The following is a 25,297-nucleotide window of genomic DNA, read 5'->3' on the forward strand; positions in this document are numbered from 1 at the left end:
GTTTTTTTTTAAAAAAAATAAAAAATTATATTTTTGAGTTTCAAAAAAATCTAGAAAAAAAATCTGCAAATAGTCAATGATGCATCCCACAATACAACGTGCAAAAAATCAATTTCAAAAACTTAATATTTTGAGCTACGTAAAAATGGTAAAATTGTAGATCTAAGTAGTCATTTTCAAATCTTCAAAACATATCAGATTTTGTCATTTTTATCAAGCTCAAAATAAAAAGGATTTTGGATTGGGATTTTGCATGATTGTGGAATGTATCAATGACAGTCTTCAGAATTATTTTCATAATTTTTATAATTTGTAAAAATAGTTTTAAATTTTTGTTAACATAGTGAGAGCACTCGAGCTAAAAACACTTTTCGCACTTTTCGACTATACATATTTTCGCGGGAGAATCTTGAGTTTTCAGAGAGATTCTTTTGTTCAGAAACGACAGAAGCGAACTAGCGCAAAAGCAAGCTCCGGCATCACTTTTTTTTTCTCCCAGCCTCTAATACATAAGAGGAGCGAGACGCGATCGACTGCGCTGATCGATGGCAAATCAGAAACCCCACAACTACAAAAACATGAGCTAGCTGGTTTTATTCATGGCATGGGACGTACGAACCTTTCACAAAAACATGCAGTGACTAAATAACATCCATTGAGTACATCAAGCAAGGCGGGGTATCTTATCCAGGCAGAGAGCAAACCAACTAACTGAAGCTCGAATTTACGGAAACAAACAAGCTAGCCTGAACTGTGAACTAATAAGACTATGCAACCAGGACGAAGACGGCGTAGATGATGCCGGGGATGTAGCCCAGCAGGGTGAGCAGCAAGCAGATCCAGAACTCCACCTGTAGGGATCAACTGAACCATCAAATCAATCCACCATCAAACTACATACGGAACATGCCCAATGAAATCGCTGGGATGGTTTGGTAGCTTACGCCGATGCCGAAGCGGAGGAAGACGCCGAGCGGCGGCAGCAGGATGGCCAGCAGGATCTCAAGAAACGTCTCCGAACCCATCCTAGCAGCTCGTCTCTTTCGATCAGAGCTCAAATTCTTCTCCCCTGATCCTCTTACGGTCACCGGTGCTGTCCGAGAGCTTGTTCGGATGGAGAGAGGGCGATTAAGTGGCGAGTGAGGCCATGGACAGAGCTCAGCTCAGCTCAGGTAGGACATGGATTGGGCGGAGGGAGATGTACGTGGCAGGAGCTGGCGCGACACTTGGGCCATGCTCGGTGGACACATGGCAGCCTGGCTCTCTATGCGCCGAGCAGGCTTGGTTGACTCTGGCGCAGGTAGAATCTTCTCCTTTCCAGTTTTTCTGAAAGTCAAATTTCTAAATTTTCAAATTCAGGCAGGCTCTGTTCGGTTAGCCTCGACCCGGCGAGAAATGCGGCCCATTCCTGGGAGGTATGAGTTTCCAGCAGAGGTTACTATGTAGTATCATGCTCTACTTTTATTCCTTGTTTCTAAGATTGCACTGTTAGCACTGCTGATGAACATCGACTCATGTGGCTGTTTGAGTGTGAGAGATTATTTTAACATCCAATTCTTACATATAAAAGTTTAATTTTATTCAGATCATATATTCATACATCATAGCCAGACAAGGTTGCATTTGATTGCTGAAATGATGTCTCTTAATTTTCAGATTGACCGTGCCTAAGCAAGAAAAGGATAGTACGAGAGCGATGCAGGCCTCAGTTAGATCGTATAAAAAAGTGTCGACATAAATAGGTAGAACCATCATAAAATATAATTTTCGACACAAGGGTCACACTGCCCCAATTTTATTTCTGAAATTAAGAAGACCTCCAGTCCATCATGTATACATCATCCAGATAAAGCTGAATAAACTTCCAGACTTCAACAAAAACTAATACCACCTAAGAACAACTATCTAACACAAGCAGACCAGAACAATATATATCAAGTACCGTAGAGGCATGCTCAGAAGCGTATCAACTAGCATTTTTTTAACCAAGGTAAAAGCTTTGACTTATCCATTAATTAAGCAGAATGTACCTAGTTTCTAAGAAAAAATCGGGCAAAAACCTACAACAATAGGGCCAATCTCAAACCCACGACTACCCCCAAGGGGCACACCCATCCACCCTGGCTACCCACAAAAGCTACACAACCGCGAAGCTTAAGTCGGCCTATACCAAACAGATGGTTCCTTGAGTAGAGGCCGGCAGCTCCAATTCTAAAGACGAGCCTCGGAGAGGAGATACGCAAGACTCGCGCGCCGTATAGGACCTTCAACAGTCCAACTCTCAAAGGTCATCGTAAACTGCCCAAACGCGGCTTCAAATTCACAGCGAGAGGAGACCTGATATGGGCACGGAGGCCTATGTGGAGCCCAATTTCAGGACTCCACCAACCTAGGTGGTACGCCATCGAGGATTCAGGAGTGACACGCTAGGACGACCTACGCCATGTAATAATTAAGTCTAAGGTTGTGTCATTCATTCTATGTTAGGAAATAATGTAGCCAGGTCATGTGGTGGGCCAATTAGGGTTAAATTAGTGCTGTGTTTGGCTTTGGGCCTATCCAAGCCAAACCAGGTCAGCCCATCAAGTGGGGCGCCCCAGCCTAGCAAGGCTGGCCGGCCACCTCCCTCTCATATAAGGAGGAGGCACGGCTAGGGTTTAGGATAGTTGAAGTTTAGTCTAAAAGATTAGGGTTTGATATGGGGTGGCCCGATCTTCTCAGTAAGCAACGGTGGTGAGGATGATCACGGGGTGATGGCAGCGGAGGAACACGACGATGTAGTGGAAGATAACTTGTATGACGCAACGAGATCTCTCGATTGGTCCCTGTCGCCAATGCAACAGCTCTCAATCCTGCAAGATATTCGCAACTCCACACACTTGCGCACGTAGCCGCCGACCACGAAGCGGTAAGTTGCAACCGTCTAATTCCCAATGGAACAGCAGATCACACAAGACTTTTTTAGGATCTACACAATATCAAGCAATATGGAGTAGGGATTCAATAGTTTTGCTAGAGCAAACAACTAAGAACTAGGGTTTATCTTAAACATGGTCTAGAGCAGCTAGGGGGGCGTCCTGGGCACTTATATAGGCGGCCGGGACGAGTTCTGGTCGAAAAGATACAAAAATAACCGGGTGGCAACCGGAAAGTTGCGAGGTTTTCCGGTTTTGATCCGGTACGATGCATCGCATCCGGTTGGCGCCCGGTCAACCGGGCCAGGGACCGGACTGGCCGGTCTGGAGGCCGGTCTAACCGGGTGCTGGACCGGCCTGGACGTGTTCTTCTCCTCTCACGCATGCCTCCCGCTCCTCCCTCGCGCGTCCATGAGATATCTTCATGTCCAGCTCCATGTCCAGCTTCACGTCCATCTTGACGTCCGTCTTCATGTCCAGCTGCTCCTCTCCTCCTCGTGCGATGCTCGTCTCTTCTTGATACCTGATGATACATAAGTAATAGGACTTAGGCAGTATAAAGTTCTCATCAATCAAAGTACCGTTTAGAAACAAGTTCACCTGTTGTTTAAGTAGCTTCGCACGAGCCCTTGTAATTAGTCCAATCCGAACTTCATTGGACTTGAGCCTCACAGCAGGTTCATCTTCATTTATCAGTGACGGAGGTAATGGTGTAGTAGGGATGTCCTCATCATCTCCCCCCTCCCCTTCAAAAGGCGTCGACCCCGACGCGCCAAGGTCTTCTCCGTCATATGGTGTCAAATCAGCAACATTGAAAGAATTACTGACACCAAACTCATCAACTGGAAGATCTATCGAGTATGCATTATCATTGATCTTGGCAAGCACTTTGTAAGGACCAGCACCACGAGGCTTCAACTTAGACTTCCGCAGCTTCGGGAACCTATCCATGCGAAAATGTACCCAGACCATATCACCAGGCTTGAACAACATCTCTTTGCGCTTCTTGTTCATCCTTGCAGCATTGCTCTTGCCTTTCTTCTCGATCAACTCTTTAGTCTTCACATGGATTTTTCGCACAAAATCTGCCCTCTTGGATGCCTCCATATTAACTCTCTCATGTATGGGCAAAGGCAACAAGTCAAGTGGAGTAATGGGTTTAAAACCATACACCACTTCAAAAGGACATAGCTCCGTGGTAGAATGTACCGCCCTGTTGTAAGCAAACTCTACATGCGGCAAACAGTCTTCCCACTCCTTCAGGTTCTTCTTGATCATGGATCTCAACAGTTGTGACAAGGTTCGATTCACCACCTCAGTTTGTCCATCAGTTTGGGGATGACAAGTAGTACTGAACAGTAGCTTTGTCCCTAGCTTTCCCCAAAGTGTCTTCCAGAAGTAGCTCATGAACTTCACATCATGATCAGAAACAATAGTCTTCGGGACTCCATGTAGTCGAACAATCTCCCTGAAAAACAGGTTAGCAATATGCGACACATCGTCGCTTTTGTGGCAGGCAATAAAGTGTGACATTTTAGAAAATCTGTCCACTACCACAAATATAGAATCATGGCCTCTTTTAGTACGCGGCAAAACCAACACAAAATCCATACTAATATCTTCCCAAGGTGTAGTAGATGCCGCTAATGGAGTATACAAACCGTGAGGCTTCAGCTTGGACTTGGACTTGTTGCAAGTAATGCACCTCTTCACATACCTGTCCACATCCCGCCTCATCTTTGGCTAATAAAAATGATCAGCGAGCATGAGTAGCGTCTTCTCACGCCCAAAGTGACCCATCAAACCTCCAGCATGTGATTCCTGCAATAAGAGCAAACGCACAGACGATTCTGGAACACATAGTTTGTTAGCTCGAAACAAGAACCCATCATGTATGTGATATTTTTCCCATGCTTTACCAAGAGCACATAAGCGATATGGTTCAGCAAAATCATGATCCGTAGCATACAAATCACATAGCACTTCTAATCCAGGAATTTTAACATCAAGTTGAGTTAATAGCATATTCTTCCTAGATAGAGCATCAGCAACAATATTATCTTTTCCCTTCTTATGCTTAATAATGTATGGAAAAGACTCAATGAACTCAACCCACTTAGCAAGACGCCTATGGAAAGTAGATTGGGCTTTCAGATATTTCAAAGCTTCATGATCAGAATGTATGATAAATTCTTTTGGCCACAAATAATGTTGCCAAACCTCAAGGACTCTAATTAAAGCATACAATTCTTTATCATATATTGGATAGTTCAACTTAGCACCAGAAAGTTTCTCAGAAAAATATGCAATGGGGCGACCCTCTTGCATCAACACACCACTAATTCCAATACCACTAGCATCACATTCAATCTCAAATTGCTTATTGAAATCAGGAAGTGCAAGCAATGGTGCAGAAGTTAACAATCGTTTCAGTTCATCAAAAGCATGATCTTGGGCAACGCCCCACTCAAATGCAACACCCTTTTTAGTCAATTCATTCAAAGGTGCAGCAATAGTAGAAAAATTGGGCACAAAACGGCGATAAAACCCAGCTAGACCATGAAAACTTCTAACTTGACTCACATTCATGGGAGTAGGCCAATTTTGAATAGCTTCAATTTTAGACACATGGACTTCTACTCCATGCTTAGAGACAACATAACCCAGAAATATGACCTTATCTTTGCAAATGTGCACTTCTCAAGATTACCATAGAGTTTACTATCACGCAACACTTGCAAAACATGTCGAATATGTATAATATGATCAGATTCATTGCGGCTGTAAATTAATATGTCATCAAAATACACAACCACAAATTTGCCAATAAATTCTCGCAAAACATGGTTCATCAGTCTCATGAAAGTGCTAGGTGCATTAGTCAAACCAAAAGGCATTACTAACCACTCATATAAACCAAATTTTGTTTTAAAGGCGGTTTTCCACTCATCCCCTTCTTTCATCCTAATTTGATGATAACCACTACGCAAAATCAATTTTAGAGAACACAGCAGCACCACTCAATTCATCTAGCATATCCTCTAAACGTGGAATAGGGTGACGATATCGAATAGTGATATTGTTTATAGCTCTACAATCTACGCACATACGCCATGTACCATCTTTCTTAGGAACAAGAATAACATGAACAACACAAGGACTAAGGCTTATGCGGATATAACCTTTGTCGAGTAGCGCTTGTACTTGCTTCTGTATCTCCTTTGTTTCTTCGGGGTTCGTTCTATATGGTGCCCGATTGGGTAGCGAAGCTCGGGGAATCAAGTCGATTTGATGCTCAATACCGCGCAATGGTGGAAGTCCTGCGGGTACCTCATCCGGAAACACGTCGCCAAATTCCTGCAAAACATTAGAAACACCAAGAGGAAGAGGGGTCATGTCGTTAGAAACCAAAACCGTACCCCTGTACAAGAGCACAAGAGGCATGGCTGTAGGATCCTCACTAAATTCTCTCATGTCTTCTTTGGTGGCTAATGAGACTAAGGAATTCACTCTCTCACTTTTCGTTATATCACTCACAACATTACAATTCTCTCGCCTATCTAAAGAAGCATCCTCCAAGTTGACTTCAACTTTCTGACGAGACTCATTGACAATTTGCTGTGGTGTCATAGGCTGTAAATTGATTTTCTTGCCCTTGACCTCCAAGTGATATGTATTGGCACGGCCATTATGTTGCACAGAACGGTCATAGAGCCAAGGCCGACCCAATAGTAGGTGACACACCGTCATAGGAACGACATCAAAATCAATGCAATCCTTATACGGTCCAATAGCAAATTCAACACGCACCATGTGGTTTACCTTCATCTCACCATTGTCGCTCAACCACTGAATATAATATGGATGCGGGTGCGGTAGATTCTTCAACTTCAGCTTGGTGCACAACTCCTTGCTTGCTAAATTGCGGCAACTCCCGCCATCAATAATGACCTTGCAAGCCTTGTCAGGACCAACTAAAGCCTTTGTTTGGAACAAATTGCAGCGCTGAGTAGATGCACTAGGCAACACATTAAGAGCACGCTGCGACACAACAATGGTGCGAGCATCAGATTGATATGCATCTTCACCATCAGTGTCATAATCATCATCTTCTGGAGCATTAAGATCAACATCATCTCCAGTCTCGTACTCATTGTCCTCATTGATAACCATGACTTTGCGGTTAGGACAATCTCTCTTGAAGTGACCTTTGCCACCACAGGTATGACAAAGCATGTCACGGTTACGGGCAGTAGACACATTAGAACCACTCGTACTTGCAGCAGATTCGGACTTCTTTGTGTTAGACACATTAGAGACCGACTTACTAGGCGGAGGGGCGGAGCGTGTCGAAGGCGCCGGCGCCATAGATGGGGCCGCGCGGGGTGTGAAACGCCCAGCTCCCGTAGCTCGACCTTTGATCTTTGCTTCGTCAGCCAACTGCGATTCAGCTTCTCTTGCATGATGTAACAATTGATTCATATTGGTGTAGCTGTAGTGATGAACAATGCCTTTGATATCATACTTCAAACCATTGAGGAAACGCTGCATTGTCATCTCGAGAGACTCACGGACACGGCCACGCTGCATAAGCATCTCCATCTCCATGTAGTATTCATCCACAGTCTTCACACCTTGTCTCAATAGAGTCAGCTTATCATATATATTCCACAAGTAATTTGTAGGCACAAAGCGAGAAGTCATCGCCTCCTTCATGGCACGCCATGTGCGTATAGGCTGCTCACGATCCTCTTCGCGGTTACGAACAAAAGCATCCCACCAACGCAAAGCATAGCCATCAAATTCGGAAGAAGCAAGCTTGATCTTCCGATCTTCAGTATAATGTGGATGTAAGCTCCACAACTTCTCAATCTTGAGCTCCCAAGTGAGGTATTCTTCAACATCAGCTCCTACTTCAAACTTGGGTATAGAAAACTTGGTCTTACCCAAACCATCTTCTTCATCTTATCCACGACCATTGCGGCCAAGTGGAACCCAACCGCGAGCACGATTACCACGTGGCGCATCACGAGCATTGTGTGCGTCATCTTGAAGCTCAGGATCATCGTCATTGTCTTGTTGTTGCGCGGTCAAATTCTCAACAGCTAAGCGCAAATCAGCAAGATTGCATTGTACATCCGTCATTTGATCTTGCATTGTAGTGACGGTCACATGAGTAGCATCCAGCTTTTGAGAAATCTCATCAATCTTCCCATTAAGCACCTCGTCCTGAGCGCGGAATTCACGTCGCATCTCATTACGAAGAGCCTCATACTCCCTCCATGTGATAATATCTGCAGCACTCTTGTTTTCCTTGTTAACAATTCTATGATCACTAGCAGACATCGTTAGTAGATTAGTGCACTAAATCAAAAATATATGGTGGTACTCTCACAACTCACTCAAAACTGATAAGAAAAGGAGATCTTACCGTTCCAAAGTAAATTAGTGTTGCTTACCACTTGTAGTAACAACTAGTGCACGGATGTAGCGAAGCGAATATCAAGGGTATAAGAACAAGTCACACAACAAAGCAGGGTATATGTGGGGCTGTAGGTAGGCTACCTATTTGCACCAATAACAAGCTCTAGCGCTGACCGTAGACAACCAATGATACTTACACAAGGCGATATAATGGGGCAATGCAGCTATATGTGGGAAAAGTTGCAATGCACACGAGAGACGCTAGCACAGCTCAACGAGACAGGCACAAGATTGCTCAACTACGGGTGCAGTAAAGTAAACTTAGGCCTTCACTTGAATCAACTAGCACTTCACTTTTCTTTTTGGATTTTCTATTTGTATAACACACGCAGCGATGTAGCTCTTTTTGTTTCTTTTCAATTTTCTCTTTTATTTTTATTTTCTGACACAACTCCTTGATAACACGGCCAACAGCAATATACAAAGCACCGATAACCTAACGAGCAGCCTGCCGAGCGGTAAAACTAGTCTCTTTTGGGGAAGTTCCTAGTCACTTTATATCGAAAGGCTGTGTCTATGGTTGGGAACAAGCACACTGTACGCTATGTGGACTCAGAGGAACAAAAACTCACACTAGACGACAAAGATAATAGAGTAAACTCAAACCCTCAAAGACTAGATGGAAAGAAAAGATACGCAAAAACAACTACGAAAAGCAACTAAAACTTGAAATTAGTGCAATCTAAGGCTATGGTAAACCCTAACCCTAACTTTTTATGGCTTTTTCTGGATAGGAAAACACACACATCTCAACTATGGGGTGGATTGTGGATGGCTTACCGAGGAAAACTGGAAATCTGATACCAAGATGATATGGGGTGGCCCGATCTTCTCAGTAAGCAACGGTGGTGAGGATGATCACGGGGTGATGGCAGCGGAGGAACACGACGATGTAGTGGAAGATAACTTGTATGACGCAACGAGATCTCTCGATTGGTCCCTATCGATAATGCAACAGCTCTCAATCCTGCAAGATATTCGCAACTCCACACACTTGCGCACGTAGCCGCCGATCACGAAGCGGTAAGTTGCAACCGTCTAATTCCCAATGGAACAGCAGATCACACAAGACTTTTTCAGGATCTACACAATATCAAGCAATATGGTGTAGGGATTCAATAGTTTTGCTAGAGCAAACAACTAAGAACTAGGGTTTATCTTAAACGTGGTCTAAAGCAGCTAGGGGGCGTCCTGGGCACTTATATAGGCGGCCGGGACGAGTTCTGGTCGAAAAGATACAAAAATAACCAACCCAGAATAGATCTGGCCGAGACAGACTCGGACGAATCCGGTCTGGAATCCGGTCAACCGGACCAGGGACCGGGTCGGCCGGTCTGACGTCCGGTCAACCGGGCGGCAACTGGAAAGTTGCGAGGTTTTCCGGTTTTGATCCGGTACGATGCATCGCATCCGGTTGGAGCCCGGTCAACCGGGCCAGGGACCGGACTGGCCGGTCTGGAGGCCGGTCTAACCGGGTGCTGGACCAGCCTGGACGTGTTCTTCTCCTCTCGCGCATGCCTCCCGCTCCTCCCTCGCGCGTCCATGAGATATCTTCATGTCCAGCTCCATGTCCAGCTTCACGTCCATCTTGACGTCCGTCTTCATGTCCAGCTGCTCCTCTCCTCCTCGTGCGATGCTCGTCTCTTCTTGATACCTGATGATACATAAGTAATAGGACTTAGGCAGTATAAAGTTCTCATCAATCAAAATACCGTTTAGAAACAAGTTCACCTGTTGTTTAAGTAGCTTCGCACGAGCCCTTGTAATTGGTCCAATCCGAACTTCATTGGACTTGAGCTTCACAGCAGGTTCATCTTCATTTATCAGTGACGGAGGTAATGGTGTAGTAGGGATGTCCTCATCAGGGTTTCCCTATTGCGTGTGATCACGTGAATCATCCCTCTGGGGGTACGGCGCTGCCGTTATCTATTATATCCGCTGCGAATGTTCTTGTGTTCATCAAGGATTGTCGTGCTTTGGTATTGAGGCGTGGTGATCTCCATCACGTTGCTTGCTGGATTTATCCCTTACTTCAGGTTGTGTTCCGCACGTGATTGGAGGTATCTATCTACCCGGTTCTCGCTGTGAAAGATCGGGCAAACGTCTAGGAGGATCTGCCCGATCTTTCACAGCGAGAACCGGGTAGATAGATACCTCCAATCACGCGCGGAACGCAACCTGAAGTAAGGGATAAATCCAGCAAGCAACGTGATGGAGATCACCACGCCTCAATACCAAAGCACGACAATCCTTGATGAACACAAGAAACTTCGCAGCGGATATAATACATAACGGCAGCGCCGTACCCCCGGAGGGATGATACACGTGATCACACGCAATAGGGAAACCCTAATCTTTTAGACTAAACTTCAACTATCCTAAACCCTAGCCGTGCCTCCTCCTTATATGAGAGGGAGGTGGCCGGCCAGCCTTGCTAGGCTGGGGCGCCCCACTTGATGGGCTGACCTGGTTTGGCTTGGACAGGCCCAAAGCCAAACACAACACTAATTTAACCCTAATTGGCCCACCACATGACCTGGCTACATTATTTCCTAACATAGAATGAATGACACAACCTTAGACTTAATTATTACATGGCGTAGGTCGTCCTAGCGTGTCACTCCTGAATCCTCGATGGCGTACCACCTAGGTTGGTGGAGTCCTGAAATTGGGCTCCACATAGGCCTCCGTGCCCATATCAAGACCACACGAAGACATTCGAACACGCCGGAACGGAGCCCACGGTCTTGACGCCACCAACACTTGGTCATCACCAATGTCGTTGCCTTGTAAGCCTCCACCCGGAACACTCGACCACCTCCTTCTTCCACAAGCCCTCAAGTCAGCGCCAACTCCAAGAACGAGGCCTGAAGAGGTGAGTGACGCGAGACCCCACCCTCGTCCGATCCCCGGAGGGATCTAAGGTTTCCTCCGGAGCTCTTCCCAAGTGGAGGAGCATGGAACAGCCTCAACGATGCCTTCAAGAAGGTAGCTGCGTCAAGACCCTCCGTCCTCTGCCCCGGCCGCGGGACGGGAGCAAGGCGTTAGCCCGACTTGCAACTTAACCACCACCGAAAAAAGGACCAACTGATCAACCTGAGCCCATCCATGCCCGACGCCCGCCAGCCCCATGCGCCCGATCCATGCCCGACGCCCGCCAGCCCCATGCGCCCGACGAGAACACCGCGGCCACCTGCAGGATTGAGCGCCGGGGCCCAGAACCACACCACAACGGGCCGCCCCATAGCCTGCCATGGAAACCAGATGACTTCACCAAAGAAATCAGCCACCACTGCCCGGAGCCGCCGCTCCGGCGTCCGGGAGCCATAGCATACCAAAGTCCGACGAGCTCCCCCCTCGATGCACACGACATGCTAGCCATGAGAGGACCGACCGGAGCCACCAGTTGCCGCTGACAAGGCACCGCTTGGAGCCCCGTAGCAACTCGCGATGGTGCAGCGCATCTGAGACACGGCTGCACCCAGCCAGATCGGGCCCGAGCGGGCCCGCACGACCGTAGCCGGAACTGGTGCCACCGATGCACCCGTCATGCTGTCGGTCCACCCGTCGGCCCTGCCGCGTCGCCGCCACCCCCTCCGCCATCGAGGGGACCATCCCTGCCCCGTACGTTGGCCGGGGACCGCGCGCATCGTCGTTCGGCCATCCACATGGCCCGACGCTACCGCATCTGCCGATCCGCCACGACCCGCCTCCCCATCAGATCCGGGCACGCAAGCCCACCTCACGGTCTCGGAGCCGCCGCTCCGGCATCCCAGCGCCCGCGAACCGCCACCGTCGCCCCAGCCAAGCCGCACCCTTTGCAGCGGGGAGGGGGGGGGGGGGGGGCACCGCCACCGCGGAAGCTACATCAACTACCATTTTTACAAACAAGGCGGTAGCATTTTCATGAATTCATCAATTCCGCAGGTTGCAGAGCCTCAAGATGTCAGGACTCTAATCTCAACAAAAAAAAAAAGATGTCAGGACTCCAACCATGACAACGATTGAAGACTCCATTGCCGTGTTTGCCATCTTCCTGGCTCCGGCAGAAGCAGCCCTCTCGTAGAGCACCTTTCTAATAACATCGCCTATTCATTCAAAAATGACATAAGTACAACGCTACATCAGTCGGGTTACCAGGTCTAAAAAATAATTCATATAGTTCGAAAAACAGTAGAAGCTAGTATCAATCATTAAGAACTTTTTGTGTCTACCGAGGATGCCGCAAAGCATCGTTGATATAGATCACCGAAAGAACTAGGCTCTGACTTTACCCTACGAGATACACATGATACAATGAACACATACTTAGCCAAGGGACAAGAAAATATCACCAATGTTCCAACAATTCTATTGCAACACAGAGAACTCACAAATCTTTGTCTTTTCAGCCTCTCTTCTTCAAATTATGTCTTTTAACATTCAATTTTAGACCCTAATCAAAAGAAAATTTTGATACTCAATGAAAATTTTAGAGACCACAAAACTTGGACAAAAAAATCACCCTACAAAGATTTAATAGTAAAATAACCAGATTTAACCAATAACCACTTAACACGTATCACTTAAAGAAACATGGAAACATAGCTCTTCTAAGCTGTTCCCACACAAGGAACGTCTCTTCTCTAAGAAAATCACCATAAAAATATATTTGTATATCTTGTGTATTTGGTATCGTAGATGTTGGTATTGTTTAGTACACACTTACTTTCGACCAGGTTGATTGGAAATTCTCAGGCACCTATGGTTTAATAAATCTTGGTAGACTCCTTAACCATTAATTGTATTTGCATCACGATTGGTACTGATAGTTCAAGTGGGTTGCGACTGAGATATATGCCCCAAGTTAAAAATGGGTTGCGTTTGAGGTTTCCCTACTTACCCTAGGTTGTAACCCAGAAAAATTTACAGACCCATTGAATTTGCTTTGAGATTCATGCTGCCATATTAGTGCACTTAAGAGCATCTCTAGTCGCGTCCCTTAAAAAAGTTCGGCACGATGATTTGGGGCACGTTTGGAGACAGCGCCGGACAAAAAAAGACTATAAAAAAAGTCCTTCTCAGCTATGTCCCTCAAATAGCGTTCGGACGCATGCATTTTAATAGAGGGACCACCCCATGCGAAAAAAGTAGGTGAGAAAAAGTGTGAGAAAAGAGAATGTCATGTGGGGACTAGGGATGCATGTATGCTTCCAGACGTTGTTTTTGTATCCGGTGTCCCCGGTAGAAGCTCTATACACGGTCTGTACCGATAACGCCGAACACGAAATGAGACGCTATTTAGCTTTGGGGACCTAACTGGACACTTTTTTATTTCTTGTGCGCCATCCCCAAACATCATTTGAGGGACACGACTGAAGATGCTTTAAGTTACAACTAAGTTCTGAATAAGACATGGACGATGTTACGGGACTGATATTTAGTTGGACCTAAGTCCACTAAGATCTAAGACGTGCTCTCTCAATAGCTAGCCCTTAATTTCTTTCGGAAAACTGATTAGCTCTCGTCCCATATCAATTTACAGAAAACTTAATTCACGTGATATGTTTTTCCTCGTGCTGCTTGAGTATGACGCAGTACAGAATCCTTATCTGAAGCTACGAAAGCATTGCTTTTCCTCTGTACTTTCTGCTGCAGGCGCTTTGTTCAGTCAACACCGCGTCAGTAGCACGCACGCGGACGCAGATGCTTTGCTTGCTGGAGTATATCCCGACGCGCGAAGAAGCATCGCATCCTGCAAGTAGTACTTGCGCCAAAAGAGAAGAATCTCGATGGCGATAACTGTACTACTTAATAAAAGAGTAACAAACAAAACCCTAAACCACTGTACGTCTTGAACTGAATCACGACGTGCTGCTGATTCTCGCCGACCATGTCGACAACACGCACCCTACCCGTTGCGCTGCGCTCCAGGTCGAATCTGTCTCTGTCCTCCCCCACCGTCTGCTAATTTCGCCGTATGTCTACTCACCGTAACCTTGGACGGTGCGGGTCCTTGGAATTAATCGATGAGCATGGCGGTGCCGTCGCGTGCGTTGCTTCTTTCTTTAGCCCATCGGCACGTAGGTCAACTCTGTCACTGTATCTGTATGTACCATCCACCTGTTTTGTCAACAATGTTACGGTATCCCTCTCACAGAGTATTACAACTACTTTGCATCTTACTTTCTTTTGAAAAAATAATTATCAATATCACACATATACCAATGACAGCTTGCCTCTGTACCAATAAAAAAATGTAAACAAAATCTGCCACATAATCAATCATCTGTACAGTACTCTAAGAGCATGTCTAACAGAGCCTGCAAACGGACGAACTGAAAAATACAAGTTCAGTCTCGAAAAAAACATTTTTCAAGCGAATTAGGAGGTGACGCTAAACAACACCCATATTCGAAACCGAAAAAACGAAATTCAAATATTGCGGTAGAATTGATTACCGCAAACAAGTTCATAAAACTGAAATTGCAACTGCGTAGATGCATGATCGACATTGCGATCGCAAAATACATTGTACATTTAGATTGGCCTCCACCGCGTGACCTAACTTAACTAATTTTCAGCCCTACCAGGACCTCTACGCGCGGCGGAGGACGCCGCCGTCAGTGACCTACACGGAGTCGAGGTCGATGACCTCCTTCTTCACGCGGCGGACGACGGCCTCCTTCTACGCCGCCTCGTACGCGCGCACCTGACGGACGCCGTCTGGCTCCTCGCGGCGGAAGCATGCGTGCGCGCTGCTCGGCCTCCAAAATGACGGCGATCCACCCGTCGCCTCCTCGTCGTCGTTGAGGACCTATAATCCGCGGAGTTGAAGACGGTGCGCGCCGCCGCCGCCTCCTCCTCCTCCTCCTCGTCGATGATGTCATCAACGAGCGGCGCAAGGGCATGCCCCGATGCGCCGGAGGAAGAGCCGTCGCCGCTATTGGCGTAGCCGGCGAACTTCCCCGGCAGGGCCAGACCCCAGTTTGTTCACCCGCGCGCTTCGCTTCGGCGCACCCTCTGAGCGGTTCCATCTCCGAGCGTATATAGCATGTCGACGTACGACGAAAGCCAGTGAGTCAGCCATCGATCTCGTTCTGCTTTGTGGCGTCGACATGGTACACATAACGAAATGGATAGGTGCATGCTCCGTGCGGTACTACTCATTCACACGTGTGGGCTCTAGGATAAACCTCACCTGGCGTTCTACTCTCCCAAGTCAAACCGTGATTATCCATGCTACCGCCTGGGTTGGCAGACGTGGCGCGACAGGCACGGCGACACGTAGCTGGCGAGGATGAGGGAGGCGGGTCGCCGTGTCGCTGTAGGGACGGCAGCAAGGCACGCGCGTCCATTGGTGGTCCATGTCGGCACCTAGTACGGCTACCGGCTAGCTAGCTCATGGTTAGTTACTCAGCAACTGCACAACTGCTGATTGGTAGCGAGGGCATCTCCGCGACGTCCGCGCGCGCGTCGGTAGAAATGGTCGAAATCGACCGTGCGTCCGTTTTCGTCGGGATGGTTCTAGCGGCACCACGCATTTTTTGGTCGAATCATTTTTTTTAAACATGAAAACATAATTTACATAGTTTTAACGTAAAAAAACACTAACGCCTACTGCTGCTCGTCGTCGCTGTCGAGCACGATGAGCTCTGGTATCGCCCACGGTCAGTTGCCATCCAGGGGAGCGTACGCCGGACGCGCCGGCGATGCTGGAGGTGGAGGCGCCAAGGGCTGCGGCTGTGGCGGCGGTGGAGGCGCCCAGGAATACGGCTGTGGCGGCGGTGGAGGAGGCGCACACGACTGCGAATGTGGAGAGGAGCCCAGAGGTTGTACGGCAGCGATTGTGGCGCTGCCGAGTCCTGTAGCGCCTGCCGAAGGGCTTCATCCTCCGACAAGCCCGGCGGCATGACGCCGGTGGCGTAGCGGGGCAGCGACGGCTGCATAGGCACATCGTTCTCGGAGACGAGGACGCCGAGCTTCGCCATCTCGTCGTCCGTCATGTTCTCCGGGAACTCGAAATTGCGGCCCTCCGCCATGGCCTGCTGCCATTCGTGAAAGACGACCACGATGTAGTCGTCGCTGTCGTCCTTCACCTCCTCGTTATGGTACGCGAGCGCCTCGATGTAGTCGTCCTTGTCGTCGTAGGCGTCGTCGTCGTGGTCGTCGCGGTCGTCGTCGTTGTACTGCGCGCCCGTCGGCGGCTGCTGACGACGCGTCGGTGACTCCTATCTTCGTGGACGAGTCGGCGGTGCAGCCGCGAAGGGAAAATCCCTGTCGCCCATGAAGCCCGCCCTTCTCCTCCTATCCGTCTTGGTCGACAGATACGTACGCCAACTTTCAGAGTCGATGGCGTACGCCGGATCGGCGCGGAGGTCCGGCGGCAGGTACCGCCTCCTTCGTCGGATCTCCGCGCTCCGATCAGGCTCGCGCGTAGGGACTGGAGGGATGGGGACCCGGCGGCAGCTGAGCCGCCAGGCAGTTGCACGCCGGACCAGGCCTCGCACGGCAACCATTTGCCGTGCATGAGCCTCCCCAGCGTGACGGGCAGCGGCACCCTCTTGCTGCCGCTGCCGGAGGCCTCGAAGTCGTTCTTCTTCCCCATGGCGCTACGGCGGTGGTGGTGCGAGTGGAGGTCTGGGCGAAGGAGGAACGCGGCCGGTGGACTTTTAAGGGTGGCCGCGCACGGGATACGATGTCATTGAAAGCGGCGCAGAAGCCCAGCCGCCGCCCACCAATGCGCGCGCAGAACAGGCAGTCGCGCCATTGATGGCGAAGGCTGCGGCGCAGACACGGAGGGAAGTGGTGATCGTCGAAGCGATGCCCTCAATGAAATTTGCTGCCAGACAGGCCCGATGAAGACGCGAGCAGACACTTTGCGCGTCCGCGTTTACGCCTTTCACCATCAATATAGAGGCGGCCTATTCTAAGGCTGGTGCCAATGGGGGCGGGAGTGGAGGCGGTATCGCCCGGCTTGGGGCGAGAGGCGGGCGGGAGTGGGGCGGGACGCTAGCGCGGGGCGCTGGGGCTGGCGTCGGGCGCTACCGCCCACTGCCGCCCGGCTACCGCCCGCGTTGGGGGCGACAGCGAGGTGAGAGAGGGGCGATAGCGGGGCTAGTGGGGGCGGTAGGGAGGCGATAGAGAGGAGAGAGGAAGTGAGAGATGGCACTATAGCCCGTGCACTGGCACCGTGGGGTGAGAGTGGGGTGAGAGTGGAGGTGAGAGTTGACGTGGCGAGGCTATAGTGTGGTGATGCATTGGCACCAGCCTAAGCGCATTGGCGGGCGACGGCCTGCCTTGGATGTCATCATTTTCCGCGCATACAGCAATGTCGTGCGGCCAAGCAACGGGACAACTGCTGATTGGTAGTGACGTGCGGCCAAGCAAAATTAACCTAGTCACGTAGGGTTTTGCTTCAGTGTCTCTTCAAATTTTGACCTTTCAAGGCTAGGATTTTCTGACATTTTTTGTGAGCTAACTTCCCTCTTTAAATTTAGTGGTGAGGGAGACATCGAAACACACCTCGTCGCGGTAATTTATCCTAGCACTAGCACTTAATTAATTTCATCACTAGGGTATTATATTTACAACTACTCCCCATCTATCCATGAACAAGTGTATGTGTAACTTTTATCATCAACCAACTCCTGACAAAAAGTACGTATTTTGCAGCTATACATATTTCACTCATCATCGATTTGAGAATTCTATTGTGATAAACTGAATATACCTCGTCAACTTGTAGTGCAGATCAATAGGCAAAAAATGGGTACCCTTGTTTTCAAGGTCAAACCTAAGATAACCGTGGAAGGAAATCGGTTCGGCCCCCGCATCGCTTCGCTTTGAGGTGACTCCGATGAACAGAAGGGTGCTTCGCTCTAGAAGGGCGTTGTTCAAAGGCTCGGTTGTGGCGTCAATGTTCTTCTACAAACCACCTTCACACCAGCATCCTCGCACCGCAGCTTCGTGACTGGATCCATGGCCGATGGCAAGGCTTCTCTAGGCGATCTCGGTGCAGCGAATGGTTCGGCTCTGTTGTTAGCCGGTTTGCAGCCTGATTTCTGGCCCCTTCTGTTCTCATTGTGAGTGTGTCTCCATTGACAACAACATTAAACACAAGACCTCATGGCCCGACTTTATATATAAAGCCCTCATGGCAACATTCAACATAACGGCGAACAAGTCTGGTACCCAAACTCCACACACACGCAGATGCCTTCCAAGAAGTTCAAAGGCCTCAAAGTTTACAACCCCAGCCAACAGGCTCTAGAAGATACAAAGAACAAGACATGGAACTGGTAGGAAGCTACACGTCAGCCGCCATAGCCTGTCCCTCCCTTCTCGTCCTTGCATGGAGACGTCTAACCCCGTCCCGCACCTCGTCCAGCACCGCTCTGTCCCTCCGTCTGGCCAGAACCCTCCAACTCGATGTCCTTCGAGCTAGGGTAGAGGGTATGAGTCCCTCTCTTGTTATGGAAGAGAACTAACATGTGACAACTCGCCTCCCTTGGTACAGCCGTGAACATGTTTTACGTTTTAGGTTCGCTCATTTTTTAAAAAAAAGTCACGAAATTTAGTTCTGAACCAAGGAAGCACAAAATACAGAACATTATCTGATCACCGTCCCTGGTGTACCTACTTCTGCTATCAAAGATCCACATGACAAACTTTCAAAAAAAAAGATCCACATGACAGTGAGACTCGATGATCGTGTTAGGCCGTGCAAATGTCATCAGCCTTGTCCTGATTGTGGATTACAGGGCAAACTTTTTTATTTTCATCCGTCCCGCTCTCAAATCCAAAGGCCAAAGCGACGTGTCCTTCTCATCCGTGTGACTCACATACTATAAAAGATCAGGCAGGTGGATATTTCTTTTTTGGTACAAAAGAAAGAACAAAACTTCATGGACCCATCATCAATGGCCCATTACTTTGCCGGTTCGTCACACGGATGTACTCTGCCACGTAAGACGGCTTTTATCCCATGCATGTTGTGCCCATGATACTCTCTTTTTTCCTATACTAGGATGCATATTTATTCAGTTAAACTTAACTTTATAACTTCCATTAAATGTATAGAAAATGATATGAACATCTAGAACATCAACTCAATGTTATCAGAACCATAATAAAATATATTTTCATATTATGTGCATTTAGTATTATGAAATTTAACATATTTTTATATATAGTTGGTCAAAGTTTATAAATTTTGACTTTGACCCAAACAAATATGGGACCTAAATTGGGAATGAAGGAGTACACTCTACCTCATAAGTGTTACTATAGGAACTAAAAATAAGCACATATCTGTCCTGAAAAAATACATATCGTTGCATCATTATCTCAAAAGTTTTTTCCAACATATTTGCCTTTACATTTTTATTGACTTACCAAACTTGTGCGACGGGAAACAACACAAACTTATTTCATCGCATGTATATACGGGATACTTTTATGTGGTTACACAATTAGTAGTATCGCACGAGAAATTTCTATTAATTCCTGACATGATAAATCACCCATTCGATATTGAGACTAGTGCAAGGGGTCCACATTTTACAAGTCCTACAAAACATAAAATATATTAATTTTACCAACGTAAACAAAATATATACTACAAAACATATATCATTAGAAAGCTCAGATGTTGTACTTTCTAATGGTATAATTTTTGAAGTGTAAAATTTCTTTACTATTAAATGGGAGTTGGTCGTTTGACACTCAACGCACTTTGGTGGTCGTCATTGAAAGCATCCTGTCCGTTCAATCTAATCGCACGATTTTGGTTTCACCCGATCTAATTAGGAAACAATCGGGTGCGGTATCAATCAAGAGCATTAAAATACTTGGCAAAAATCTTTTAATGCTTTGCCCTCAGCCTTTTTTTCTCTGATGTACAAGGAAACAAATATCCTCACACGCATGGAGTATTTTCCATTTTGCATATATCCCACTAATTCAATCCCAATCAAAAGTCAATCACAAATCAAAACTTTCCGTAACTCTACAATATATTTACTATTATATTGAATTCTCGGGATCCGCATGGGCACCGTCTCCTCCTACATCGCGCGCCGCCGGAGGAGATCCCGCATCTCCCCACCCGATGCCCGTCCTGCTCCTCGTTCATCCGTCCTACGAGATACTACTGTTGCTCCAGCGAGAGAAGAGGATGATTTGATTGAATTGATGGCGCCGCTGAAGGCCGGCGACAGGTGGGCGGTGCCGGTAATGGTGGCCGACGAGGCTGTCCAGGTCTAGGAGGTGCACGTGCTCATTGTGGACGACCGTGTTCAAGCACAGAGGTAAATTACTTTGCCTCCACGTTCTGTCCTCGATGGATTTTTTTCGCGAAATTGGCCGGCGATTGGTTCGTCGATGCGGGTTGCTGACGTTCGTTGTTCATTTGTGCAGTTACAACCCTGGAGTCGGCGACGAGGGCTCTGGAACTGCTCTGCCTGGGGCTCATCACCAACGCCACGCTAAGCTCCATTTGGTCCATGGAGCCTGAACCGACGCAGTGGTCGCCTCGGGCGATGTCCTCCCTGATGCGGCAGGAGTTCTTCATGCGGCGAGGCGTTCTGAGCACACCACCGTCATCGTGAGGAAGGCATAAGTGTCCGTCTGCCCATGGGAAGGCGGCCGAGCATGGTCATGGGGATGCTCCTCTGCCTTCCGATCTTCGTCCTTGGTGAGTCCGTGGCCAATTTGTTGGTACAGTTATTCAGGGATTGTTGTATTAGGGCAAAGCACCACTACTGTTTTGTGCTATTTGGTAATATATGCTTCACTAATATCAAACTGAACTTACACATCCACATCAGTTGCTAGCTTATTAGCTTCATCATCTTCAGATTAAATATAGGAGCATGATTCCTGATTTTTTTTTGGATCCTGTTCAAACCATTAGTCCCTGAGTTCTTCTGGTACCATCACATGGCAGGTACAAGTACTGTCGTCATGTTGTTCTGTATATAAGTGAACACTATTGGTGTTTAATCATATATGTGGTAACCTGCTTTATGCCAATGACTATTTTATTTAGCACTCACTATTGGAATCTTCCATTACTGACACAAATGACAAATATTTACTTAATTTACTAACCAATTGCAAATAAATTGTACGGGGAAAAGGTAAGCAACTGAGTTGGTGGAGGGATATCTCCAGATTGCAGCCAATGAATGAGAGATAAAAACATTGAGCTATGTTGTATTGATGAAGATGTCGGAAAAAGCATCATTTGAAGTGAACGAAACACATTGGAAGAGTATGCATATACCCTCACGCGGTAATTTATATGATTATACCCTTATGTTCTGTGTCTGTTCTAATTCCTTATGTTGATGTGTTTAAGTCAACTCACATGCACAAGATTTTTAAATGAAGCTGATAATTAATGTGGGTCACCTATGAGCTTCTGAGTTTTCTATGTCTCTTGCTCTCTTGCCTGAAGTGGTGTAGTGTCATGTCGCATCGACCTCGCCAAGCTGGCATTGCCATCCTATAAGTTGGCACAAGCCACGGTGTGGTATTTGTTTTACTTATGTCACAGGACATTTTTTTAATGGTGTTTAATATTGTATTTGTGCAACAGGAGACTCCAACAACGATGTCATTATATACAAGAGGTGGCAAGGGAGATATATTTGTTTAGGGAATTTGGATATGTGCTTAGTGCTTTGTGTTTTAAAGCTTTGGTATATTTGTTTGGGCTCTTTTTGTGCTGCCAAAAACTGGCACAAGAGAGCAGTGCGTAGTTTTGATAGATCAAAGCACTAGCAGGGCAATCCTTCTGATATAGTATCATATATCATATATGAATGCCTATCCAATAATTGTTGTAAAGACAATCTTCTCGATGCTCTCACTTTTGTGCTTAAGTCAACTTTTGTCCTCAAAACTTCATAGTTATACCAGTAAAGATAGCCTTGTTGTTTGCAGGGAAGGTGTTTTTGATGTCCTGGGGCATCCCATTTGCCATAAAGAATATAGACGTAAACTTTGAGTTGCAGGGAAAATCATATTTTAGAACTTAAGTATCGGAAAAAGTATTACTTCGGCTTTGAATAGTAATACCGAACTTCTGGTCTTTCAAGCGCCAAAGTTGTTTAGCGTGTATGCATGAAGGAATTTTTATGGTTTTTTGGGCCAATTTTTATGGTGATGCGATAGAAATAAAGAACTCAACAGTGGTTAAAAAGAAGACGGGTAGAAAAGACACATGCTTACACACTCAGTTGTAAAATAAATATCAATCACTTACCGTATGAACATGGCAATGTATAGACATTCTGAATGACTTTTTGATAAGCATGTTTAAACTTTTTTTCGGGTACTGTAGCAATGCATGGTGTGGGAAGCGCTCAGGTGTCGAGGTAAACACACGGATCCAACTCTGATTAAGTTCGCTAACATGAACACGAGCGAGCGATACTCTTAGGACTTGTCACACGACATTGTACATCCCAAGAATGATGCATATAGAGTTTATTACTTAAAATTGGCTCAAGATGCAAACTAAGTAGAATCGTAGTCAATTAGAGACAATTGTTTGTTGTTTCCCTCTACACATATTATGCTAAATTATAGATTTTTATTTAATTGTTATTTAAACAAAGAAGAATATAATTGTCTTACTTTTGGAATATTATGCGGCTATCCCTTTCTGTACATGTCAACTCTTCTGTGTATCATGTTTTCAAAAAAAAAACTCTTCAGTGTATCATGTTGCATGTGCATCAAAAAGTAAATCCGAGAAGCCCGTAGCAACGCACGGGCATTCAACTGGTATATTATATTAGTTAAATTGATGATCTCGGGAGACGCGTAGGCCCTGTAAACCGGGACGGAGTACTAAAGATGTTCAAATTAATTTATCATATGTCCACTCCATCGCACATGGATCTCCACTAGCTCTACCCAGTCATCATTTCCAGGTGAATCAACTGAATAATCCATGTTTCATCATTTCCTACCCGCATATAGCATCCAAACGTGTCCATGCAAGGGAAAATCAAGGAATTATGGGATGCACATGCGTTCGCGTTGCGCCTATTCCGGGTATTATTAGCATGGACCCAGAAATGGTTGATGTGCAAATAGAAGCAAGCCGGCATTCACGCCACGAAATGCCCGCTTTTGAGTAGCTGGTGGAGGTTCGTTTCGGAAACAGATTTGGGAGGCAACCTGCAAGAGGCTGCAGCAATCAGTTGCACATTATTTCCAGTTTAGCAATCAGGTGCATTCAGACACCCTGATTGACTGCTGAAAACGTGCATAACGTTATTCCATTTGATCTGCCTGTTACTTGAGGTTTGCAAAAAAAGAGAATGCATGTATGCAAATGCACCGTCCACACATCGAGAAATATTTTTGTAACACCGAGTTTTTCTGTGGATTATGTTTCCGGGTGACACATTTTATATGCGTAATCGATGAGTCAGCCCGTCTCCTAGTACTCGATCATCGTATATTTTCTTGCAGAGGCTCGGAAGAAATGAATGTTTGAAGAAAATAAAATTTCAATTGGTATTGTCCATGGAACCGCTTCGACAAACATGGACAAGAACCAGTCCATACTCCACAAATACTGGTAGGACCAAAACTCACAATCTCCTCGGTAATGTTGGGCTAAGACCGAACTGACGAGATGGAATTAGATCTATGATTGCCTTTTATTCGACAGAATACCACCATTGTTGTTGGTATGACATCACCATGACACCAAAACTTGACGAAATAACTCATACACACTGAATGCGAGACAAATGCCACTGGAGGTGGACGGGACCTACTATCAGCTCCAGATTAAGGGTTGCGACGCATATTGGTTTTCTCCTTCCAAACTACTATTATTTTCTTGGATCCCATGGAGGAAATCTTCACTACGGGAACGCGCTGAGGTGCCGGTTAGCCGTCGGCACAGGAAAACCATCAGCACATGAAGGTCTATGCCGACGGCAACCGTCGGCACAGTTTCGGTCGTCGACCCTGTAGGATAACGTTGCATAGAAAACAAAAAATTTCCTACCGCGAACACGCAATCCAAGCCAAGATGCAATCTAGAAGACGGTAGCAACGAGGGGGTATCGAGTCTCATCCTTGAAGAGATTCCAAAGCCTACAAGAGGAGGCTCTTGTTGCTGCAGTAGACGTTCACTTGCCGCTTGCAAAAGCGCGTAGAAGATCTTGATCACGATCGGTTCCGGCGCCACGAACGGGCAGCACCTCCGTACTCGGTCACACGTTCGGTTGTTGATGAAGACGACGTCCTTCTCCCCGTTCCAGCGGGCAGCGGAAGTAGTAGCTCCTCCTTGAATCCGGCAGCACGACGGCGTGGTGGCGGTGGCGGTGGAGATCTCCGGCGGAGCTTCGCTAAGCATATGCGGGAGAAGTGGAGGAGGAGAAGAAGCTAGGGTTTGGGGAGAGAGGGGGGTTGGGCGCCGGCCCTCTAAGGGGTGCGGCCAAGGCTGAGCCAAAGAGTGGCTGCCCCCCTCCCTCTCCTCCTCATTATATAGGTGGAAGCCCCAAGAGTTCTAGTCCAAGTCTTCGAATAAGACCCCAACACTAAAACCTCCCATATGTGGGAAACCTACTCAAGGAGGGAGTCCTACCCAAGGTGGGACTCCCATCTTTCCTTGAGGTGGGGTGGCCGGCCACCTTTAGGTGGAGTCCACCTGGGACTCTTCCCTTTAGGGCTGGCCGGCCATGCTAGTGGAGTCTCTGCGGGACTCTACTTTCCAAAGTGCCATTCTTCCGGACTTTTCTAGAACCTTCTAGAACCTGCCATAAATGGACCGGATCATTTCCAAACTTGGAATATGACTTCCTATATATGAATCTTATTCTCCGGACCATTCCGGAACTCCTCGTGATGTCCGGGATCTCATCCGGGACTCTGAACAAATATTC

At 47.0% G+C, this 25,297-nt stretch overlaps 1 protein-coding gene across 1 annotated transcript; it reads right to left on the reverse strand.

Annotated features, from left to right (window-relative positions):
* Positions 1-442: 442 nt before the first annotated feature.
* LOC127330089 (low temperature-induced protein lt101.2-like) lies at positions 443-1,198 on the reverse strand. Its single transcript, XM_051356455.2, has 2 exons — positions 945-1,198; positions 443-851 (listed from the first exon to the last, which is right to left on the reverse strand). Exons 1-2 carry the CDS (start codon positions 1,023-1,025, stop codon positions 768-770), a joined length of 165 nt encoding a protein of 54 aa, XP_051212415.1. The 5' UTR covers positions 1,026-1,198; the 3' UTR covers positions 443-767.
* Positions 1,199-25,297: the final 24,099 nt, after the last annotated feature.

Source organism: Lolium perenne, chromosome 1 (genome assembly GCF_019359855.2).
Source record: "Lolium perenne isolate Kyuss_39 chromosome 1, Kyuss_2.0, whole genome shotgun sequence".
NCBI classification, from domain to species: domain Eukaryota; kingdom Viridiplantae; phylum Streptophyta; class Magnoliopsida; order Poales; family Poaceae; genus Lolium; species Lolium perenne.